Here is a 22,446-nt window from a genome sequence, read left to right on the forward strand (position 1 = left end):
TATTAAAAAAATAAATAAATAAGGGAGGTTTCTTGAAACTTTGTTTTTACCTGTTTCTTTAGTAAAAAGTAAGAAAAAATATTATGTATTCATGCATTCTAATAATGTTTTTGCATTTGTTTCAAAATCACCCTCCTCAAAAGCTGAGGACAAGTACATCTACCACTTCAAAAGTTGAGAACAAATATACCTATTGCTTCAAAAGTTGTTAACAAGTACAAATACCACCTTTTTTTTAATCTCTCACGAACCCTCTCACACATCTCATTTCCTTTATCATGATATTTATATATTTTCTTTAAGAATCTTAGGAAAGCAATTGGAGACCCTCCCCTAACCCAGAATCAACTTTAGAACTCTAAGTACATCCTACATTCATTCCTATAGGTTCCAAGCTCCCTATTTCCCTTTTCATGGTTTAAATATTCCTTTAGGAACCCTCAAGAAGTAATTGGAGATTGTTCCCCACTTCGGAATGAACTTTGAAACCCTAAATACATTCTTAAAAAAAATTGATACATAAAAAAATTTGAAAGTCATTCCTTCACTTTATCTTTACTTTTATATTTCTTCTCCTTTTACTTTCATTCATATTTTCCCTCGCATTTTTTGGAACCAAACATAACCTCAATTTATTTTATAGTTTTCATTATGTAAACTTTAATTTTAAGTTTTATTAAGTAATATCGAAATGAAACTTAAAATTAAGAAATAGAATTTAGACTTATGATTAGGCCCAAAGCTGGGGTCCACAAACTGACCCCGAGGCCCATGGGGTCAGGTTTTGAACCTTAGTTTTGGGAGGGAGGATGGACTGGGACTGACCCAGCCCGAAATCATCTATCCAACTCAAAAAGCCCACCCAAAGCCCAAATTAACACTCCTAACTGTGTCCCTCATTTTATACAATAACCAATGTCTCCCCCTTGCTCTCTTCTACGGTGAACCCGAACTTGTGTCAGAAAATCCTCGACCGGCCAATAAGTTTTTCGCAGACTCTCAAGCCACCATGGGAACAGTGAAGCAAAAGATGCAGGTATAGACTTCCAACCACTTTGGGGATATCACAACATAAAGACCACCTCTAAAAGCCATAGAAATTGCACAAATAGAGAGATTTTCAGCAATCCCAGGCTCAAGTCCACCAATGTCAATTGTTGCTCAGTCGAATCAAATGCTGCCTGTAAGAACATAAACATCACAGGCAAGGAGAAGCACATCACCAATGCATCTGACAATATGCATGCATGCCTTCCGCGCTGCCTCTTTCACAGAGAAAGAAAAACCCATCTACCCCCAGTTTCGTTGTAACCACCAGGAATGATGAATGCTTGTGAAAATGATATTATATAATACGCATATCCTATCCTATCCTATGCTATCATACCAACCATAATCCTAGATTAGTTTGAGATTTGGTCCTTAGATTTATTGGCATTATGTGACACACTAGAATATTCAAGCCTTCAAACATGGAATTTAAAGAGTTTTAGCAGGCTTGACTCAAGTAATTAGCAAGTCAAGATGCTGACTACAAGTCACACATAATCTAACAGAGCTTTGGAATTAAATAAGAGCTCATTTGATGTTTATAATCAAAAGAAAAAAAAAATAGTATTCAACAGTCTTAGAGACTACAAACTTAACCAGCATATATTTCAGAATGAAACAGCATGCTTGGGTAGTGAATCTGGTGAAGCCCTGTGACGAGACCCTTACGAATAGCTCAGGGTGTTGCAACAGCATCCCATCGCCAGATTGTCCCATCCTCACAGCAGCTTAGAATGGTGCTGGAACATAGACAGACAAAGGCAGCGAGAGATGACAGATTTATGAGGTTAGCATTTGTATACAACATCAGGATACTAAGAGCATCTTAAGTTGGGATGCTAAAGAGGATAGGCTATTCCATGTGCTAAATTTGGCAGTATCTTGGCAATGCCATTTCATATGCTAAAATAAAACTAGTATTATGTTTCGCATTGTGCATTGGGATGATTTGGGTGCTGGGCAAATATTTAATATTTTTTGCTTTAGCATTGATGGTTAGCATTTTGCATTCAAGATATGCCCTAAGGTGCAATATGAGAGTCACCTTCCGTCAAAGGACATGGCAGTCTGCCTGATTGGAGATTTTGATTGAATATGAGACAACCTGACACAGAAAAAATAAAAAATAAACAGACAATAAAAAACTGTGAAATTGGTGGGGAATCCGAGCCAATTCATATCAATGAAGAACAGCAAACAAAATAAACCTTGCAATGAGAACAGGGGGGCTGGACTGCAGTTCCCAGACATAGATCTTCCCTTCTCTATTCCCTGTTAAACACAAGAATCCACAAATAATTGTGTCAAAACCCTTGAAAACATAACTTTAATGGATGCAGTAATTAGCTGGAACTTGCAAGAAACAGTGTTATTGAAAACCCACTACAGGATGAATGTTAAAAGAGACATATACACAAAAAATAAAAACAAAAATAAAAGAAAAACTTAACATCCGGAAAAACTAGAAAATAAAAAATTAAGAGAAAATTATATTGGAACCAAAAAATGGAGAAAACTAAGTTTCCATTTTAGCTAGCATAATCTGCATTACCTATAGCCGCTGCATTATAATGGAAATCACAGGAGAATTTGATAAACCAAATATCACACTCTGGTACAGGATATTTCTGAAGAATGTCGACGGAACCCTAAACAGAAAACATTATAGAATTTAGTAGTAGACTTCCATAACAGGGACCTTACACAGGAGAATAAATTAACAGAAAATAAAGATGCAAAATAAACTGAAATAGATCATAAAGTTGCAAGGGAAGAGAGAAAAACCTAACCTCGCCAGGAGACTGTTCCTTGGTTTTGGGTTCCCATAACACAATTTCATTATCAACACTCTGGAAAAAGCACAAAAGGTATGCACTGACATAAGAATTATCAGTATCTAGCTTCTGAAGAAAAAGCTATCTAGGGTATGTTTCGTCAACATATAATACTTCTTCCACTATGTAACTCCACTTTCAGTTTTAGACCCACAAATAGAGAATTAAGCAACATATTACCTTGGACAGGATAAAATCACCCAGCCACCTATTACAGTCAACATAGTTTGAATGAACGGATGCTATGAATACCTGCAATAATAAAAGTAACCTCAGAGACAAATAGGAACACACACTCACATGACATGTAAAATAAAAATGACAGCTACTCACAGGAAACTGTACATATTTTGTCGGAAATTTAGATGGAAGATCCGTCCATGTGAAAGATTTCTCCACATACGTCCAGAATTCTGCAACAGCCTCATAAACATGACAAAGGGATTGTGATGAACAAACTGATATTTACTAAATAATCAACCAAGTAGCTAGCCACAATTCATGTCCAACGATATAAGCAACTAGCCCCCCTCTAAAAAAAAAGGCTCAAAAATCAAACAAATCAAAAATTGATAAGAGGAAAAACTTTTAAATAGTAAAAGAGAAGAGGCTATTTACAGAAAAAGCAAAAGCACAGAAATGTCAGCAAGAGGTAATATAATTAAAATTAGAACAAAACAAGTATAGAACACAACAAAAATACTCTCCCCTCATACATGTTTGAAAAATATAGCTATTTTATGTTCTACACTTGATTTATTGAATATATTTTTCATACAAAAATTTGTATTTTAAGATTCATACTGACTCTGCTCTTTGTATACATTTTAGCTTCTTTTTTTTTTTTTCTTTTTTTTTCTTTTTTTCTTTTTTTTTTATCAAAAACAAAATATTCATTGAAAAAGATTTAATAGTACAATCCTTCCCAGTTATACAAACTCTGATCAAAAGAACAGATGAGTTCATTTTCTCCAATATACCACAAGACATATACCTCAATATAGTACCACATAAAACTATACATATTAGCTTTATTTCAAGATAAATTAATTCATATATTAACTACCATATATACTAGTGCATCTATTTTATAGTGTGAATTTAGATAACAATCACATCAAATTTAGATAACAATTACATCAGGTAGAATGTGATTGCTGTGACCACATAACCTAGGGGGAAAGGAAAAACGAAACCCCCACCCCAAAAATAAATAAGAAAAAAATAATAATTTTGATTGATAAAGTCTCACTAATATTAACTATGTATATTTTTTTATCAGAATATTAACTACGTAGATTTTAGCATAGATGAATTTCAATTCTTCATTTTCTTCTTTCTCCAGTCACTTTCTATCTCGTATTTTTCTTTATTCTTCAAACTTTCATACTACTTATAGCAAAACCAATCTAAACAATGGGTCAGATTCATTGGAACAATCCACATAACTATTAAAAATACAATAATAACACTAGCAAGAAAAATAACATGTGCTACCTTTCATTGACCAAATCTTAACGGTGTTGTCCATACCACAACTCGCAATGCGATATATGTCTGAAGGGTGAAAGTCCTACAATAGTCATCATAAACTAACGGTTAGAGATTAAATTCCTTAATATAAGGCACAAAGGAAACAGTAACAAAACCAGATGGTGAAAAACAACTAAAAGCAACAAAGGCTAGTCAAAGGCTTTTGTAGTCAACACCTACCACACTCAAGACTTCATTGCGATGACCCCCAGCTCCAGAAAATATCAAAATGCATATTCCCGTGTGAACATTCCATAACCGCACTGACTCATCCTGGTTGATTTTTTTTCCGTAGATTTAACCACCATTATAAATTAAAAACTTTAAAAAAATATCTGACACCTACTTTGCTTGCAGACACCACAAGTGATGGTCTCAGTGCCTGAGTCCTGATTTCATTAATCGAGTCCCCATGGCCAACAAAACTCTGCATGTACAAAAGGATGTTAGGGGGTAAAGAGAAAACAATTAGAAAAAACACCTTTTATTTTAAAAAGCATGCTATATACAATGCATTAAATGCCACTTGAATACCACCAGTGAAGCAGCAGCATTGGGTTTATACCTCTTGCTAGTAGACTGGACCAGGTACTGCAACTGCTATATAAAATAAGAATGCTAGTCCCAAAAATAGTACCTTGTGTATCTTCTCATTGCCAGTATCAATGATACGAATTATACCATTGATTCCTCCAGCCACCAAGAATGGGATGCCATCAATACTGCATGCCCAACTCAAAGTGTAAAAAGACTCATCCTTCTGATCTACAAAGCACATGGAAATCCCAAAATTTCTTCAAGAACACTTATACTTTTGCATTAGACAGTATACAAGCATAACAATAAGAAGTCATTTGATGAAGGTTCTTTTTCCTTACATCTTCATCAATGTAAGACTGCAAGACAGCAATGACGCCCCCTTCAAGACATTGGTAAACAGTTACCTGAGGAAAGATTTAATATTTCCATTACACTGGATACAAGAGGAAAAGGGAGGGGGAAATGTGGAAATTGTAGGTGTGTTTATTTTGCTAGAAAATGAAATCATGGAAAATGAGGTAGATTAACAGTGCTTTTGACTATGGTGAACTGAACTATTTATTAGAATAACATGACATATGTGAGAGACAATTGTTTAAAGCACTTAGAAAGCTATGTGAATTCATTTTGGAACTGCATAGAATAAATTGTGAAAAAAAAAGTGTTCATCTTCTAGCATGAAAATGCTAATCTTCAAGCACCAATAAGTCTATAACCATTTTCAACATCAATGTTGTCAATTGGGAGAATTTTCTGAAATATTATTAATGTTGAAATAACAGGAGTACAGGGCTAAATAATGTACACAGCTAATTACAAAATAAGGAAGCTAAAAAATAGGTAACTTCCCTAAATCGGATTCCTACAAATCAGGAATATACAAGCTAAGCAAATCTCCTAAATATACTTCTAACCAAATACAATTGTACAAAGTTTCCTTATTAGGAATAAGAACGTTTTCCAAAACTCCCCCTCAAGCTGGTGAATGGATGTTTTCCATTCCCAGCTTGCCCACTATCGTAAATGTTGCAATAGACAGTCCTTTTGTTAGAACATCAGCTAGTTGTCCACCAATAGAGACAAATGGAGTGCAAATCAGTCCACTATCCAACTTTTCTTTTATGAAGTGTCTATCAACCTCAATGTGTTTGGTCCGATCATGTTGTACAGGGTTATGTGCTATATTGATAGCAGACATGTTGTTGCAATAAAGCCTCATAGGTGTCTCCCACGTGATCTTCAAGTCTTCTAGGATTATCTTCAACCACAATAATTCACAAATTCTAAGCGTCATGGACCTAAACTTGGCTTCCGCACTTGATCTAGCCATAACATTTTGTTTTTTACTTCTCCATGTCACTAGATTACCACCCAAGTACGTGCAATAGCCTGATGTTAATCTCCTGTCCACCACAAACCCAGCATAGACTGCATCAATATAAGCTTCAAGGGTCAACTTCTTTCCCTTCTTAAATAAAATTCCCTTTCCTAAAGTTCCTTTCAAGTACTGTAGAATCCAATACACAATCTAGAGATGAATTTCCTTAGGATCATGCATAAACTAGCTCACCACACTAACCGCATAGGCTATGTCAAGTCTAGTGTGGGACAAGTAAATGAGCCTTCCTACAAGCCTTTGATAAGTACCTCTATCTACCACCATATCTTCCAATGCCCCTCCAAGTCTATCATTCTACTTTATCGGTGTCTCAACTGGCTTGCATCCTAGTTTGCTTATCTCCTTTGACAAGTCCAACACATTTTTGTTGAGAGATAAAAATTCTATGCCGAGAATGAGCAACTTCAATGCCAAGGAAATACTTCAATTTTCCAAGATCCTTAATTTCAAATTCTTTCACAAGGCATTTCTTCAAGGCTTCTCTCCTTTTTGTATCGTTTCCAGTCACAATTATGTTGTCCACATACACAAGCAATGTTGTCACTTTCCCTAGCTTTGCTTGCACCCCATAGAGAGCATAACCTTGATAAACCTCCCAAACCAAGCCTATGGTGACTGTATCAAACCATATAGATATTTCCTAGCTACAAGTCGAAACCATAAAGAATTTCCATATATATCTTCTCTTCAAGATCACCATGCAAGAAGGCATTTTTAACATCAAATTGTTGTAAATTCCAACCAAGATTAGCCGCCACTGACAACAACACCCGAACTACATTCATTTTCGCAATAGAAGCAAATGTCTCAAGGTAGTCAATTCCATAAGTCTGAGTATAACCCTTTGCTACTAATACAACCTTGTACCTTTCAAGCAATCCATCCACCTTATATTTGACTAGGGCTTCAACCTAGGCAAGTTAACCCGACATAATCCGAATCTAACCCGATATTTAGGCGAGCTTGGGTACTCTCTTATGTAAGTCAAGTTGGGCTTGGGTTCATATTTATCAACTTAATTTAAATTTCGGGATTGGGCAAGGGCAACCCAAATTAACACGAACCTAACTATATATATATAACTTAAAAAAAAAAAAAAAAACCTTTACAACTTTACCTATTTGCTTCTTCCCATTCGGGCCATTCCATTCTTCATCATTTGCTCCCAAAATTGAAAATACCCATTACACAAGTTGTAGACCCTAGTTCCCGATTATTAGTTCGATGTTGCCCCCAATATTCATAGTTGTCGGCATCATTCAATGTCATCGTCATTCAACTCTTTGACTATGGCTGTGGATACGTATGCTTTTCATTTTAATCTCAAACTTTGCATATTTTTGGTGAATAGATTTTTGGGTCTTGAGGACCAAGATTCATATGTTCGAACACCTCTTCCCCACCATTGGTTCATTCATTGTCATTCTCTCTTTTTCTTTTGTTTTTGGTGTTTTGAATTGAGGATTTGGAAATTCAAGGGTTCAATTTCAAAATGGGTTGTAATGGGAATGGAACAATGTAATGGAATTTAGCTTTCTTTATTTTAAACTCGAATTTAATAATTTTAATTCAAAATGAGCTTGGGTTGGGTCATACCTTAGGTTGATGCATTTCAATTTTGGGTTAGTCCTGGATTGGCTCTCAACTTGGCCCAACCCGCCAAATTGTAGCCCTATATTAGATTGTAAAGACTCAGCTACAACCCACTAGAGTCTTCCCTCATGGCAAGACCACCAAATCCCATGTTGCATTCTTCTCAAGAGCATCGACTTCAACTCTCATAGCTTCCCTCCATTTCTCATGACCAAGTGCCTCATATAATGTTTTAGGTATAGACACGGTGTTTAGGTGAGTGAGGAAGGCTTTATGGGCAGTAGAAGATTTATTGTAGGACATAAAAATGTATATGAGGTGTTGGGTGCATGTCCTAGTTGTGGAGAGCTATGGGTAAATCATGGTAATTTGTGTTAGGTACGACTTTCCATGGTAATTTAGGGTTAGAAACAGCAAAGGGAGAAGTGGTTACTTCATTACCAGAAACCAGTTCAGACTCTTGAACGCGAATAGGTTGAATGATGGAAGCTTTCCTTCTTAATCAAACTTGCAATGGATGAGTAGAACTTTGAAGTTGTTTTTCCTTTTCCATTACTCTTACAACAAGAGATGCACACAGTTCAGACTCATTTAGAATAGGGGCTGAAGGTTCAAAAACAGGCTCAGTGACCAAAATGGACTCAAAAGGGGTGAACAGTACTTGACTTGAGGGCAAATTTGTCACAATACTTGACTCTCAAATAGGCAAAGAATAATGTCTAGAAAACATAGGGAGATCAAGTAAGAATGAGTCTCTATCCTTATCCTCCACAAATGATTTCTCCACTTAAAGATAAGGATCAATGAAATAGTTATCTTTCTCCACAGAAGTGACATATGCAGAGATATAGAATTTCTTGTGGAAGGATGATAACACTTGTACCCTTTTCGATAAGTAAATAAAGAGTATTAAAAACAAAGTGCCAGAAAAGTGCTTCAAGGTATATAGGGAGTATACAATGAGCGCCAACAACACCACAAAAAAACAAAGAAAAAACACCAAAAAGGCACCCCTCAACAAGACCCTATCCAATCCACAAAATCTACAATTGAAGAAGAGTCAAGATCTATAAACAAATTGGACCAAGCCCAAAGATTACACAAAAAATCCAGTTTAATTCTATGAACATAAGGCACAATATTTTCAAATGCCTTACTATTCTTTTCCTTCTAGATTGTCCAAAAAGATACAAGGGAGTAGATCTCCACACTTTTCTCTTTTTTCTACCCACACCAGACCTATGCCAACTTGTAAGAGTCTCTCTCACCGAGGAGGGAAAAACCCAAGACAAGCCAAAGAGCGAAAAAATGAGGTTTCAAACAGCTCTAGTCTTGTCGCAATGGATGAGAATGTGATCAACTGATTCCTCTTCTTTGCAACAAAGGAAGCCTCTATTTGCCATAACCCACTCTCTCCTTTGGATGTGATCCAAAGTTAACACTTGGGTCTACCCACAACACTTGTACCCTTTTTGAATAGAAAAATGCCTCACAAAGACAAGCCAAAGAGCACTAGGGTCTAATTTACCCCTGTTTTGAGAATGAATGTAGACAAAGGCAACACAATCAAAGATTTTGGGGACAAAATTGTTTGAAGTGTTGAAATCTAAAAAGAATGTAGACAAGACTTGCATGGGACTTTTAAAGTCAAGCACTTGGGAAGACAATATGTTTATGATATGTGCAGTAGTTAAAAAGAAAGCTCTCCCAAATGATTTTTGGGAACATTATTTTGAATAAGAAAGGCTCTTGTGGCTGCTAAAGGATGATCATTTTTCCTCTCTGCAACCCCATTTTGTTGGGGTGTGTTGACACAAGATGATTCATGAATTATGTCTTCCTTTGGGAAGGATGGAGACAGAAGTTGATTAAAGTAATCCCTTGCATTATCAGACCAAAACCTTTTGATTTCAACCCCAAGCTAATTTTTAACCATTTTTTTTTTGATAGGAAACAACAAAGAGATATATTGATAAAAATAAGAAGTACAAGAGAAGCATGAGGCATCCTCCCACCAAAGTAAAACTAAACAACAAGAAAACGAAAACAAGAAGCTACAAAGTACAAACATCAATAAACTCAACTCTGATTTGTTTTTTTAAAAGATAAAGTCATGTCACTCAAGTACAATCATCAATAAAGGAAACAAACCAATGAGCCCCAAAAATATTTGAGATTGTTGAAGGACCCCAAATGTCACTATGAATTACAGAAAAACAAACATTTGTTCTTTTATTGCTTATTTGAAAATAAGCATGTTTGTGTTTTGCCAATTCACAAACAACACAATGCAAATGTTTGACACTCATTTCTTTGAACAATAGTGGAAAATTTACTTTAAGAACGCTAAACGAAGAATGACTAAGACAATGGTGATAAATTCAGATTTTGTCTTTATTTGACATGGAAGACTTAGAAAATAATGACAAAAATACACTATTCTCGTTTCTAGATTGTCCACTCGACTCTTCAAGATAGTAAAGTCCATCTTTCTCCCTAGCACATCCAATCCTCTTCCTCAAATCTTAGTCCTAAAATGCACAACATGAAGGATAAAATACCACAAAGCAATTCAAATACTTAGTAAGTTTCTGTATTGATACAAGATTTGAATATAACTTAGGCACGTGGAGGGCCTTTTTGAGGGTGAGATATTGATTAACATGAATATCACCTTGGCCAGCTACGGTTGTTGAACTTTCATTGGCTATGATGATTTTTCAGTTATTAGGACTTAGGGTGAAGGAGATAAATTGTTGGGAGTTATAGGTCATGTGGTCGAAAGCCCCTGAATTAGTGACCCAAGAACCGGGGTGGATTTTATCAAACATTTAGAGCATAAGATAAGAGTCTTACCTAAGAGCATAGTTTTAAAAGGTGCTCAAGGCGCAACCACTCCCTAGCTATAGTTCCTTGCTTGCCAAGACATGCACCTTGTTAAAAAGGCACTCCTTATTTACTTTACTTTTCTTTTTTTTAAACACCTTTATTCTTGAAATTTCTAATTTAAAATTTATATAATTTCATGATTTTTTTGTTGAATGTTTCTTTTAAATGTTTGGAATATTAAATTTTTCATTGATTTGATTAAATTTTGAATCATAATTTATAAAATTGATATTGAATGTTTCTTTTAAATGCTTGGAATCTTAAATCTTTTATTGATTGGATTAAATTTATAATCATATTTTATAAAATTGATACGCATCCCAGGTCAGGTTTCACTTCACTCAACCTCGTGCCTTGTGTTACACCTTGCGCCTAAGCTATAGGAGACTTCTACGCTTTAAGTGCGCCTTACGCCTTTTAAAACTATGCTTGAGAGTGCCAGAGAACAAGTACCTATAGCTCTAGGCTTCTCCAATGTCCCCAAGAGGTTCCTTAGCTTTCCTACTTCCTCCCTATTCAACTCAGCTTGTTCTTGAGGATTACCTTCACCATCAGGTTGTGTTTGAGACACATGAGCCTGTCCATTTGATGATCCACCCCTCATGGATCAGTTTCTACTATTTTGCTGCTGTTGTGCCCTTCCATCAAGTTTCCAACACTTTTTTTAGTATGTTGAGGCCTTTTGCAATATGTGCACCATAAGGAATCCTTATTAATGGCTCTGGACAGCTTTAATTGGCCATTTTCTCTGCCAAGCTGTTGATCAGGTTTGCACCTTCAGGTTTGAATTCTTTGTCACCAAAGCTGAGCTCAAAGTCCCTAGAGTCTCAATCATTACATCACATCTGCCTTCTTCTGCCCTTAGTAGAGCAATTGTCTCTTTTAAAGAAGGAAGGTCTCCTTTTCCCAATATTTGCACTCAAATAGGATCAAATTCCATATTCAACCTAATAAGAAGATCATGGATTCTATCCTTCTTGACAAATCTCTTCAGGAGAGATGAATCATCACTGCACATCATTTGTATGTCTTGAAAGAGGTCCATCTCCTGCAACAGTCCCTTCAAATAATTTGAGTACTCTGTGACAGAACGAGTACCCTATTTTGCACCTAACATCTTCATTTACCTTTGAATATGTCTCACAAACAGAATCCCAAACATCCTTGGTGGTGTCAAGAAACATACAGGTGTCGTTGATCTTTGGCACCAGGTTGTTCCACAACTTGGACATCACCTTTAAATCTTCTTCATCCCATGCCTCGAATTTAGGATCTTTTCGACTTGGTCCAATACCATTTAGATGACTCAAATTGCCTCGTCCTTTCAACAATGTATGGACAAGTTGAGACCACTTTAGATAATTCTTACCATTCAATCGATCGGCAGCCTGGATGTTTTGTAGATCTCCTGTAGAATGGTTTAGATGTTTGTTCTGTTATATTCGTTTCAAAGGCACTGGTGACTTCGGCAGTTTCTGACATATCTTCTATGAAAGGAATGAAATTGAGGGAAAAGAAGCGGGATCGAATAACACACCGATTTCTAGGGCAACACAGGCCAATTGAATGACAAAAAGATGTTCAAGCAGAAAAATGATGACAAGAAAAGCTTGAAATTGCAGAGCAATCAATACCAGTGATCAAAAGAATCCCAAAGAGCCTAAAGCTCTAATACCATGTTAAATGGAATGATTTTCTAAAATATTATTGATGCTGAAATAACAAAGTACAAGGCTAAATATCATACATGGCTAATTACAAAATAAGGAAGCTAAAAAATAAGTAACTACCTAAATCAGATTCCTATAAATCAGGAATATACAAGCTAATCAAATCTCCCAAAATATACTCCTAACCAAATACAGTTGTACATGGTTTCCTTATTAGGAATAAGGACGTGTTCCAACAAATGTTCCAAATCCAGCCAAAAAGAAAGTAAAAAATCAGCTAGAATATCAATTTCATTGTGACAATTATATTATAACTAAATGGCTATTGAGACTTACACCTTACGGCTCACCTCAAAGTGACACTCTGTGAATTAGCCTTGAGATTATAGCTAAAGTTATGGTAATTGAGGCTTACAGTTTTGAGGTTATAGCCTCAAAGTTGTTGAATCCTGAGCCTCAAATATCCAAAGGGTTTTTGGTCTTTGTAGGCTTTTAATATACATTTTATAAGAGGTTTAAGCCTCAACATTCAATAAGTTTTAATGGGCTCTATCATCCATACTTTTGTAGGTCTTTGATATAGATTTCATGAGTTTGTATTGGGTACTAACTTGGTTAAACCTTTTATGAAATGAGAGCTTAGTTGACTTCCAATTAACCTTTTAAATGGGACGGAAAAAGAGAGATTGAGAAGAAAAAATAGAAAGGATAATAAAGCACTTGGATAGGAAAATAGAGAGAATAATATAGCACTTGGATAGGATAATCATTGTATATAGCAAAGAAAAATGGATTGACATTAACAATGATAGAGAGAATAATAGAGCACTTGGATATAATCATGATTCATTAGAGGATCCTACTAATGATAGTAGTGGTAGTTTTAAAGATTATTTGATAAATATATGAGAGAGAGTTAGATTATAGATGAGATAAAAAGAACTAAATTAGAAGTTTTTTTTTGTCTTTTTTTTATAAGTATCAATTAGAAGTATTAAAAATGACATACGATTAATTTGATTGTTATATACCATATGGTTTTCTTATTATTTAATTCTCAAGTGATTTTATTAGTATTTCTCTGATTTTTTTTTTTTCATTTTATTGTTATTAAAGTCAAAGGCACGGTATGGTTTTCTTATTATTTAATTTTCAAGTGATTTTATTAGTATTTCTCCAATGTTTAAAAAAAAAATCATTTTATTGTTATTAAAGTGGAGGCCTACGCTTCGTCTCATTTAGGCAAAATGCCTCAAGACTGCCCTTAACCTTTTGAAACATTGGGAAAAATGCCCCAATACCACTTTAACCTTTAAAAACATTGATTAGAAGGAATTCTATAAGCAAAAAAACAAACGCATATCCTTTATGGGTAGGGCCAACTAGCATGTATAACAATACTTCTGAAAGAAAGTATCAACAGTGACCCCATATCAGCAATAATACCAGAACCTCCAAAACACATCTAAAAATGAAACCCTAGTTGTATCTAACATTAGAGCATCTATCAGCACTTGAAATCAAGAAGCAGCTAAGTAATGATACAAAGTTGTATAAGCACTCAATAATCAGTATATTGCCAAAATAAAATCCCATCAAGAAATCAAACAGTCGTAAATTCTTCCTCAAGCACGCATGTTTGAAGCTGCACCAACTAAAAAAATCAATTTAAAAAGGTCCAACTGTTGAGCTCAACTCAGCAATTTCAAGTCAACTTCTCTCAATTCTCCAAAAGCTTGCCTATTTCTCAGTTACCCAAGTGGCATCCAATCCACCTCTCTCAAATCACTCTCTTTTCACAACCTGTAGGGTTTATGCGTCTACATCCGCCAATAACCAAACTGTCCCAAGGTCGATCTTAATCTCCACGAATAGCTTAACAAAATAAAAACTTGACAGCAAATAGACAACACCAAAACGAAAACCCTAAGTTCCAGACAAGCATCTAACAAAGCAAGAAACGAAAAATGCGTTTGGTTGGAGAGATAAATGGGAGAAGTACTCGATTGCCGCCGACAGTAGCGAAGACATTGAAGTAACGAGAGTCGATGAAGTTGAAAGCGACGGCGTATATGGGACGTTTGCCCTCCTGAAGACGATTGGTGACTCTGTAATCTCTCTTCTTCGACGGCGTCAACGAACCCACCACTGGTTCGCACCCAAGTGTGATCTTCGCCATTCTGCGCACAATGGCACCCACCGCTCTGCAAAGCGGCTATATATGTACGTATTGTGCGCCACCTGGCCGTACCTTTGGTTCAGATTTCTTAATTTTCGAAGAAGCTGAAGAATTGGGACGATTTTATTATTTTAAAATTAAAATTTTAAAAAATAAAAAATATATATTTTTATTAAAATCATTCGAGAAACTTTTTTTTATATTATTATTATTATTATTATTATTATTATATCATGAATATATATTTTTAATATATTTGCATTGTGTTGAACAAGTATAATATTTTGATTAAAATCTTCGAAAATTTAAATTTTTATTAAATATCTTTTTTATTTTGAATAAAAAATGAGATAAATAAAAATTAGAAATGAGAATAATATAAAAAATATTTGAAGAAATTTTGAATCAATGGGAATCCGACGTATTTAACCAAAATTTCAAAAGAGGAAAATAAAATTAACTCATAAAATTGTAATTTTATTTTCTTGGTATAATTAAAAATCTCGATAGATTAGAATTAGACAAATAATTTATTAGTACAATAATTTTGTAAAGAGATAGCTACTTTATGGTATAATTGAATAAATGAACTTAAAATATAGAACATCTCAAGCCATCATTGAACATGTATATTGAGAATTTGAGAGAGGATCCATCATGCATCCTAATGTTATGCTGCCGTCCATCCAAGAAGGATAAAACACAGAGTGAAATAAGTGTCTTATCCTCTTCCTCTCACCAAACTCCAAAGTCCCATGGCATCCACCTTCCTCCGATTCATAACCCATGTAAACCCTCTTCTTCTCCACCATAACCAACCTTCCCAAACATCAAACTCACTTCTCCGCATCCATCACCTTCCCAACCCTAAACCCTTCACTGTTAACTGCACTACTCCACCCTCCTCCCCCGACCCTCCAGATTTCCCAAACCCTTATCCGAACTCGGATACTACCAACAACGTAGAAACCTTCCCCATCGAGAAGCGAAGAAAATCTGAGATAATCCGTGACAGGAAGGCCAGGACCAAGCTTGAAAAGCCAGAGCCACCTAACTTTGAAGTGGGGTGGAAGAGGAGCAAGGTGATAGAGCTGGAGAAGCCAAAAGGGTATGTGATTGCGGACTTTTTGGAGAAGTTGGAGGAGTTGATGGGGAGAGAGTTCGGATCGACTGAGCTGTTGGCAAAGACAGGAGAGATAGTGGCTGAGAGGGCTAGAGAGGAGGCAGAAGTGCTGAGGGATGAGGGAGAAGTGGACGAGAGACTGGTGACGGAGCTGTTTAGGGTGTTGAGGTTGATGGAGATGGATTTGGCTATGGTGAAAGCTGCTGTGAAGGAGGAGACACTGAGTGAGAGGCTTAAGCAAGCCAAGGCAAGGTGCAGACAAGCTATACTCGTTGCTAATTCTTTCTGAATTTTGATCGTTACTGTAATTTAAGTCCCAGAAATGCTAGATTCTTTCCCTTTCTTTCTTCCTTTCCTTTTTTAAATAACGTTTTAATATAGAAAACTAGAAGGCCAGTTAGATATCATGTACTGGGCGAGATGCGGATTCCATTTTCACTAGGGATTGGCCTCAAAGCATTGGTTCAGTCCAATTTTTGACAATGTATTGACCATCAAAGCCACCAGGAAAAAAAAAAAAAAAATCAAGACAATTTGAAAATGCATGATACTGTTTTAAAGATATTTTTCACTTAAATATGTGGAAGGGAAAGTTACCCACATTCACTTATCAATGGTGAAAGATAAATAAACCATAATCCTAGAGTTAAGAACTATTCACACTAAAGTTTATGAACTCTTTCCCATATTCATAAAATACCCCGCCGTTGAGCCCTGACCCAAGAGGTAAAGGGTTGGCAAGGGTTTGAAAGAGGTTGGTAAAACTAACATCTATAACCCCCGGAATAACATGGTACCATCTCCTGGATAAAAAAAGAGTCAAGGTCAAAGAAAAGGCAGTGATAAGTCCATGCCAGATTTTGCAATCACAGTTGATTTTCGCAGACAAATGTTATTTAATTAAGAAAGAACAGCCTATTCATACATACAAAAAGAGGATCTCTTAATTCTCTTGAAGTATGCTGAATAAGAAAAAGGATCCAATAGAGGACCCTCAATGACATGGATTTCTTATTGCAGGAACAAATGTTGGAGTGTTCAACTCACTCCTTCCTTCTCAAATCTTCAGATCATTTGAAGCATCCCCCTCCTTCTTCTTCTTGCCCTTTACAGAGGACTTCGCATAAGTTGTTTGACATGCCTTGATGACACAGCAAACATGGGGATCATCTTTTGGTATTTTATGTAGTATGTTTGCAGCAGACTTGTGGTCTCCACAAGCCAAACAGGCCTGATACATCCTGCACAAGGATTCCAAAAAAAATAAAAACAAAATATCAATTTGCATATCTTATATCCCAATCTCTCACAAAATATCATGGTAAATGAAATGGTGATACATAAGAAAATCAGCAACAATTGAACAAGACTATTCCCTTAAGCAATGATGGTGATTCAGCCCCTGCACACAAATTTGCAAGAGCACAACTCTAAAATCTGTCTTAACATGCTCATGTTGTAACTTTCTAAACTTGTCCATAACCGCATGCTCTTTCCCACGGATATCATATCATTTCCCCTTTTTGTTATACTAAGCAAGCCAACAATTATTTGATGCCATGTAACCTATCACTCAACTAGTTTTAACATTTCCACCATCTATCTGGTAATGAGGCTGTCATTCACTCTACCAATTCACAGATATAAGGTGCTGGAGAGCAAGGTTGGAAAACAAGAATACCAGGGATAACTTACCTTAAGAAACTTAAAACATTGTGAGTAAAGCCAGCAGTCTGATACTCTCTCCAAATCAAACGAGAATTATCCAAATCTTTACCATTAACACAAGCAGCAAGGAGAAAATCAAGACTTTTTCGTGAAGGCCTAAGGCCAAGCTCTTCCTTTATGGCAGTAAGTAAATCCAGGCCAATCTTCAAATTCACAGGCTCTATCTCCGCAATTAGGGAAAATACCTACACCATGAGTTTATAATAATGAAACCAAAGCCTGGAAGGTCATTATGCCAGTCCAGAAAATATGCCACAGCATCATAATAAAGAATGATCTATTTCAGCACACTAAGACAACATATATGAGGAATACTAATTCACAGATCATGATGGAAGAAAAAGTAAGCAAGTTTTGCAAAATGACAATTCATATAAGACAAAGTTTGAGTCCCCAGGTAAAGACAAGTAACCAAAATTATAATGGATTAGCTTCAAACTAAAATTTTTTAGCAAATGAGGGACAGGAGAAAAGCAATACCTCATCAAGAATTGCTTCCATAGCCAATTCATTATCATGGAATGTGTCCTTGAGTTGCTTGAGTAAATCAATGGCAGAACTAATCCAAGAAAGTAAGATATAATCAAACTGGATGATGTAAAAAATTCTGACAAGAAAGTGTACTGATAGTGTTTTCAAACCTCAAATGGTTGTATCTAACACAATATAAAAGGATCCTGCAGCTACCCTCAACACGATAATCAGGATCATTCAATTCCTCAAGTAGCTGAAGCAATCTAGTCAAGTCTCCTTCAGATTGGTGGTATTCCTGAGGAATGAGAAAGAAATGTTATAGTGCATACAAAGAAAAACATGTGAAGGACTAAAGATAGGTACTTACAATAAGAAGTATAATGGCTTTAGGCTCAAGATTGAATCCAGAATTTTTTATTTCTTCATATATGTCAAAGGCATCAGAGATTTGCCCATGTAATGCAAGAGCTGAGACAAGCACACTTTTAATTTCATTCAAGCTCTTAATTGGCACTCCTTTATCCAAGACTACCTAAAACAGAAAATGATATGTTAGATCATTAGAATATTTATTTACATATCAAGCAGTACAATGACCAAGCATACATCAACAGAATATGATTCCTGTAAAAGAGACCTAGTTAAATGCATTATGGAACAGCAATGATTATCGAAAGGTAAAGTATTATGTAACAACAAGAAACAGAACTAGCAAGGGGCCAATGTGTCTAAATATATACATCAGAAATTTCATCCATGCCCGAATACGCAGATGCTTACAAAATTCCCAAAGGGAAAATGACATAGCAAAAAAGATAACATATAAGAGCATATAGAAGAAACAACAGCATAGCATAGCACATTCTTTCAGAATAAGATTTAATTGCATTGTTGAACAACCAATATTCCTAAAAGCTTTGTTAGGATTTAAGACTACAATGCACATCAAGTTCTAACACCCCCTGCCCCCTCATACATGACACCATAGCTTCACCATGAGAGGTACAGACAACATTAGCTGCAAATACAAGTTAAACCCAAGACCTCCAATTAACCAAAGCTCTAATCATATGTTCGACAACCAATTCTCCTAAAAGTTTAAACTGTTAGAATTTGAGACCACAATGTATACCATGCTCTAACATGTATGATAGATTGTTGAGGAAGCCTGAAAGGTAGTGCCTTCCAAATATTACATGTGATCAATATTTCTAAAGACATTTTAGCACTTAAATCTATTACCCTTTTGCTTATCAATAATATATATGACATTTTAATAGCATCAATCATAGAGGAAGCTATTGCAATTGAAGAGAATAGAGACGACATAAGATGTTTGCATCCTAGGTAATGCTGACAAATGAGAGCAGTGTAAAAAGAGACCCATAAAAATTTTGAATATAAATATTTAAGCCACCTCAAAAATGCATATCAGTGAGACAACTTCCTCAAGGGCATGCATAGGTATGATGTGTTTCGCAAGAAATTAGGAACAGATGGCAAAAAGACACCAGTAAACTGAAGCTAGGACCTCATAAGAGAGCAACAAAATTACTCATCTAGAATTGCAGGCAACCAAGAAATAACATTCTTGTCATCGAGAGGTCTCTAGATGAATGGCAAAACGCAACTTAAAAATGCATTAATCCCCACTTCTTGGCTCAGTTAAATGAATCCTTTTCCACCAATTGGTTCAATTTGGGGCATATCCTTCACTAGATCTACTTGTTAGGACATGCAAGGTGGCCAGAATGTGGTATTATGAAGCACTCCCACCTAGCAAGGGATTATCAGCTAGTGAAAATCTGAACACTTGACTCTCTAAACTCCCCTAATGGGGTGGCAGATAGATAGCAAAAACCACAAGGCCAGTGATAGATTGGAAAAAGAGAAATTATCCATATGTTACAATAAGCTACAGCCCACCTCTATTTACATGTACAATGTTAGCATTAAGAGAAAAGATTGGGCTGTAACATCTTATGGTTCTCATTTTGCAAGTCAACTAATAGCAATGCAGATTGGTTGTTAGATAGTTAAGATGTTTTTGCTTGTCATTTCCATGCCTTACTAATGACATCACTGATTATGTTAGCCAAGAGGGAACTTGGCAGCTAGTTTCTTTTATAGGGGACTTTTTTTCTCCTAAAACAGTATAGAGTTTTTCAGGATTTGTAAATATCTTTCACTCCAAGTTTAATTATGCAGCTTATTCATTTATATCTTAAAGTTACATGTACTTTTTGTTTTCAGTCAATGTTTTGTATATTTTGGAAGGACTCTGCATCCTTGATTGTACTTATCAATTCATATCAATTAATTTGTTGTTTCAAATCAAAAAATAATAATTTTCAAGTCAACTACACAAGAAAAAGGGGGGTTGGTTGGATGAGTTTAACTATCAATTTGCATCATCTTCTTCAAAACATTTTAAAGAGTTCTTCATAGGAATTTTATTTTAAGACTTTTTAGTACAATATATATATATATATAAATACATTAATTCCTTATCCCGTTCTAAGAAAGCATGCTAATGGAGGATGATTAAATTTTCAGCACTATAGAAGTTTATTTACTTGCAATGTGATATAAAAGAAGTCAAGGAAGACAAACAAAAAAAAAAAATTCTTGGCAATCAACCAAGGTTCTTTTTTTAATAAGCAAGCAAAAATTACATTAACAGCACCTAGCAAAAAATACACACCAAAGTACACACAACATATATAGAGGATGCCAACAGGAAAAGAGAAAAACAAAAGAAGGGAAAGGGGCGATGTTACTTAGAAGAAAGCAAGCGCACCTTTCAGAGAAACTGGGTAGCAATTTTAAAGTCTCAACAAATTCTATTAGCAAATTTAAGAAGTTATGTAAGTTTACATAGACTGATAGAACTCAATTACCTAATATGACTAAGACTCCATTTCATAATAGAAATATGACTTCCTTTTGTGATCAAATTAGATAAAGCAAATAGAAATTTGACAAATGAATAAACTATTAGAATAAATAGATTCCAATTAGAATAACAGATTGCTAGTCTTACTACCCATGCCAACAACATAGAAATTACTAAATTGACTTTGCAGAAATATTTTTTCCTTTCTCTTTCGTAAGTTTTCGAAGTGGGCTTCCTATGTTATTCCCCGTCATGTGCTATTGCTGATCAACTGATCATAGAGGTGATTCTCTGGACAGGAGGTAAACCCATCCCCACTTGGTTGCCTCCCCTTCTCTTATATGCATGTGCCTGTGAATGCAAACACTAGGGCTGCAACTTGAGCAGGTTGATGGCTAACTCCAAACGGAACCCGAATTAAAAAACTATCAACCCAAGTCCAACCCAACTCAATCCCTAACCCGAGGTATTCAACCTAACCTCATTTCTCTAAGCTCAGGTTGAATTTGAGTTGGTCGAGTTGGACTTGAGTTGGTTGGGTTGCATAATTCAGAATTCATCCATAATGTCTTTTTTTTTTTTAAAAAAAAAAATTCTATATTTATATGAAAATTTAAATAGTGAAGAGGGCAAAATTCCAAACTGAGCTTGGGTTGAAAACACCTAACTCAAGCCCAACTCAAATATTGAAATTGATTGCCCAAGCCCACCTAAACATCGGGTTGGGTTTGAGTTGGGTCGGGCTAACCCACCCAACTTGCACCCCTAGCCAACACACGCCACTCTTCAAGCTTCCAATTGGGTAACCAAAAAAAATTTCAATGTAGCGGTAGAATAAATGATAAACCAATAGCTTCAACTAAATTTCTATGATATGCACTTTATTGTGGTCTTTTTGAATTTATTTATAGCCTTAAAAACCTAGCATCATTCAACTTAGACCCAAAAATTTGGTGGCTATTATTCATATCAATTTTCAATTTTTTTTTCAATTTTGGAGAAACCTGTGCCATGAATGCATACATCTTTCACATAGAAGACAAAGACGAGTATTTCTTAGGTCTGATGCTGCCATCTACTTATGTTGTTAAGAAATAGGGAAACTTGTTTAGATACAGAACACATGAAAGCATACCTGTTTTGCCTTCTCAAACTGTCCACAACTTGCATATGCATTTATAAGTGCCATGAAAACATGCTTCGTCACTTGAACTCCAGCACACTTCAATTTTTCATAATACTACAAGCAGACCACTGCATTAGCATCTTTGGTTGTAAAATGCTCTCAGAAAATATACCAACATCAAAAGAGAACATTACACTACTATAAAATCATTGCAGAGATGTGTAATCTTAAGAACATCATTTTGTCAATGGCCTGAGCACCAAACCACAGAATTTTCACTCACTTGTGAGAGGTAGAGAATGAAGAGAAGGGTAAAAACCAAAACAGTGAATGTGGTATAAATTAGACCACTTGTCTAAAATTATGAGGCCCATGCTCTTCAAGATTGCATGTAGGTCAGACACAGATTTA

The 22,446-nt window shown here is 35.6% G+C and overlaps 3 protein-coding genes across 3 annotated transcripts in view; 1 reads left to right on the top strand and 2 right to left on the bottom strand.

Moving 5' to 3' along the window:
- Positions 1-1,455: 1,455 nt before the first annotated feature.
- LOC100246903 (polycomb group protein FIE1) lies at positions 1,456-14,794 on the bottom strand. The gene is made up of 13 exons (XM_002282436.5): positions 14,512-14,794; positions 5,297-5,362; positions 5,056-5,178; positions 4,765-4,845; positions 4,599-4,691; positions 4,383-4,458; positions 3,219-3,298; positions 3,066-3,137; positions 2,841-2,900; positions 2,603-2,699; positions 2,259-2,322; positions 2,096-2,155; positions 1,456-1,790 (listed from the first exon to the last, which is right to left on the bottom strand). Exons 1-13 carry the CDS (start codon positions 14,686-14,688, stop codon positions 1,727-1,729), a joined length of 1,113 nt encoding a protein of 370 aa, XP_002282472.1. The 5' UTR covers positions 14,689-14,794; the 3' UTR covers positions 1,456-1,726.
- A 524-nt stretch (positions 14,795-15,318) lies between these two features.
- LOC100258940 (protein CHLORORESPIRATORY REDUCTION 41, chloroplastic) lies at positions 15,319-17,104 on the top strand. The gene is made up of 2 exons (XM_002279807.4): positions 15,319-16,063; positions 16,832-17,104. The coding sequence occupies exons 1-2, from the start codon at positions 15,444-15,446 to the stop codon at positions 16,887-16,889; spliced, it is 678 nt and encodes a 225-aa protein (XP_002279843.2). The 5' UTR covers positions 15,319-15,443; the 3' UTR covers positions 16,890-17,104.
- LOC100250302 (pentatricopeptide repeat-containing protein At4g04790, mitochondrial) overlaps positions 16,443-22,446 on the bottom strand; it is a 63,454-nt gene continuing 57,450 nt past the window's right edge. The window contains exons 11-16 of the mRNA XM_010646034.3: positions 22,045-22,149; positions 18,381-18,545; positions 18,181-18,308; positions 18,020-18,098; positions 17,507-17,724; positions 16,443-17,052 (exon numbers count right to left, since the gene is read on the bottom strand). Coding sequence (XP_010644336.1) covers positions 16,869-17,052; positions 17,507-17,724; positions 18,020-18,098; positions 18,181-18,308; positions 18,381-18,545; positions 22,045-22,149 — 879 coding nt within the window. The 3' untranslated portion in view covers positions 16,443-16,868. The remainder of the gene's footprint in view (positions 17,053-17,506; positions 17,725-18,019; positions 18,099-18,180; positions 18,309-18,380; positions 18,546-22,044; positions 22,150-22,446) is intronic.

Source organism: Vitis vinifera, chromosome 19 (genome assembly GCF_030704535.1).
Source record: "Vitis vinifera cultivar Pinot Noir 40024 chromosome 19, ASM3070453v1".
In the NCBI taxonomy this organism is placed as follows: domain Eukaryota; kingdom Viridiplantae; phylum Streptophyta; class Magnoliopsida; order Vitales; family Vitaceae; genus Vitis; species Vitis vinifera.

Excerpts from the sequence above, each read along its gene's own strand:
- LOC100246903 (XM_002282436.5), bottom strand. The coding sequence starts at position 14,688 with ATGGCGAAGATCACACTTGGGTGCGAACCAGTGGTGGGTTCGTTGACG. Across the intron at positions 4,692-4,764 it reads TTGTGGTGTCTGCAAGCAAA|GATGAGTCAGTGCGGTTATG; the intron begins GTAGGTGTCAGA and ends AAAATCAACCAG. Across the intron at positions 2,700-2,840 it reads AGGAACAGTCTCCTGGCGAG|GGTTCCGTCGACATTCTTCA; the intron begins GTTAGGTTTTTC and ends TTTTCTGTTTAG.
- LOC100258940 (XM_002279807.4), top strand. The coding sequence starts at position 15,444 with ATGGCATCCACCTTCCTCCGATTCATAACCCATGTAAACCCTCTTCTT. Across the intron at positions 16,064-16,831 it reads CTTAAGCAAGCCAAGGCAAG|GAACAAATGTTGGAGTGTTC; the intron begins GTGCAGACAAGC and ends TTCTTATTGCAG.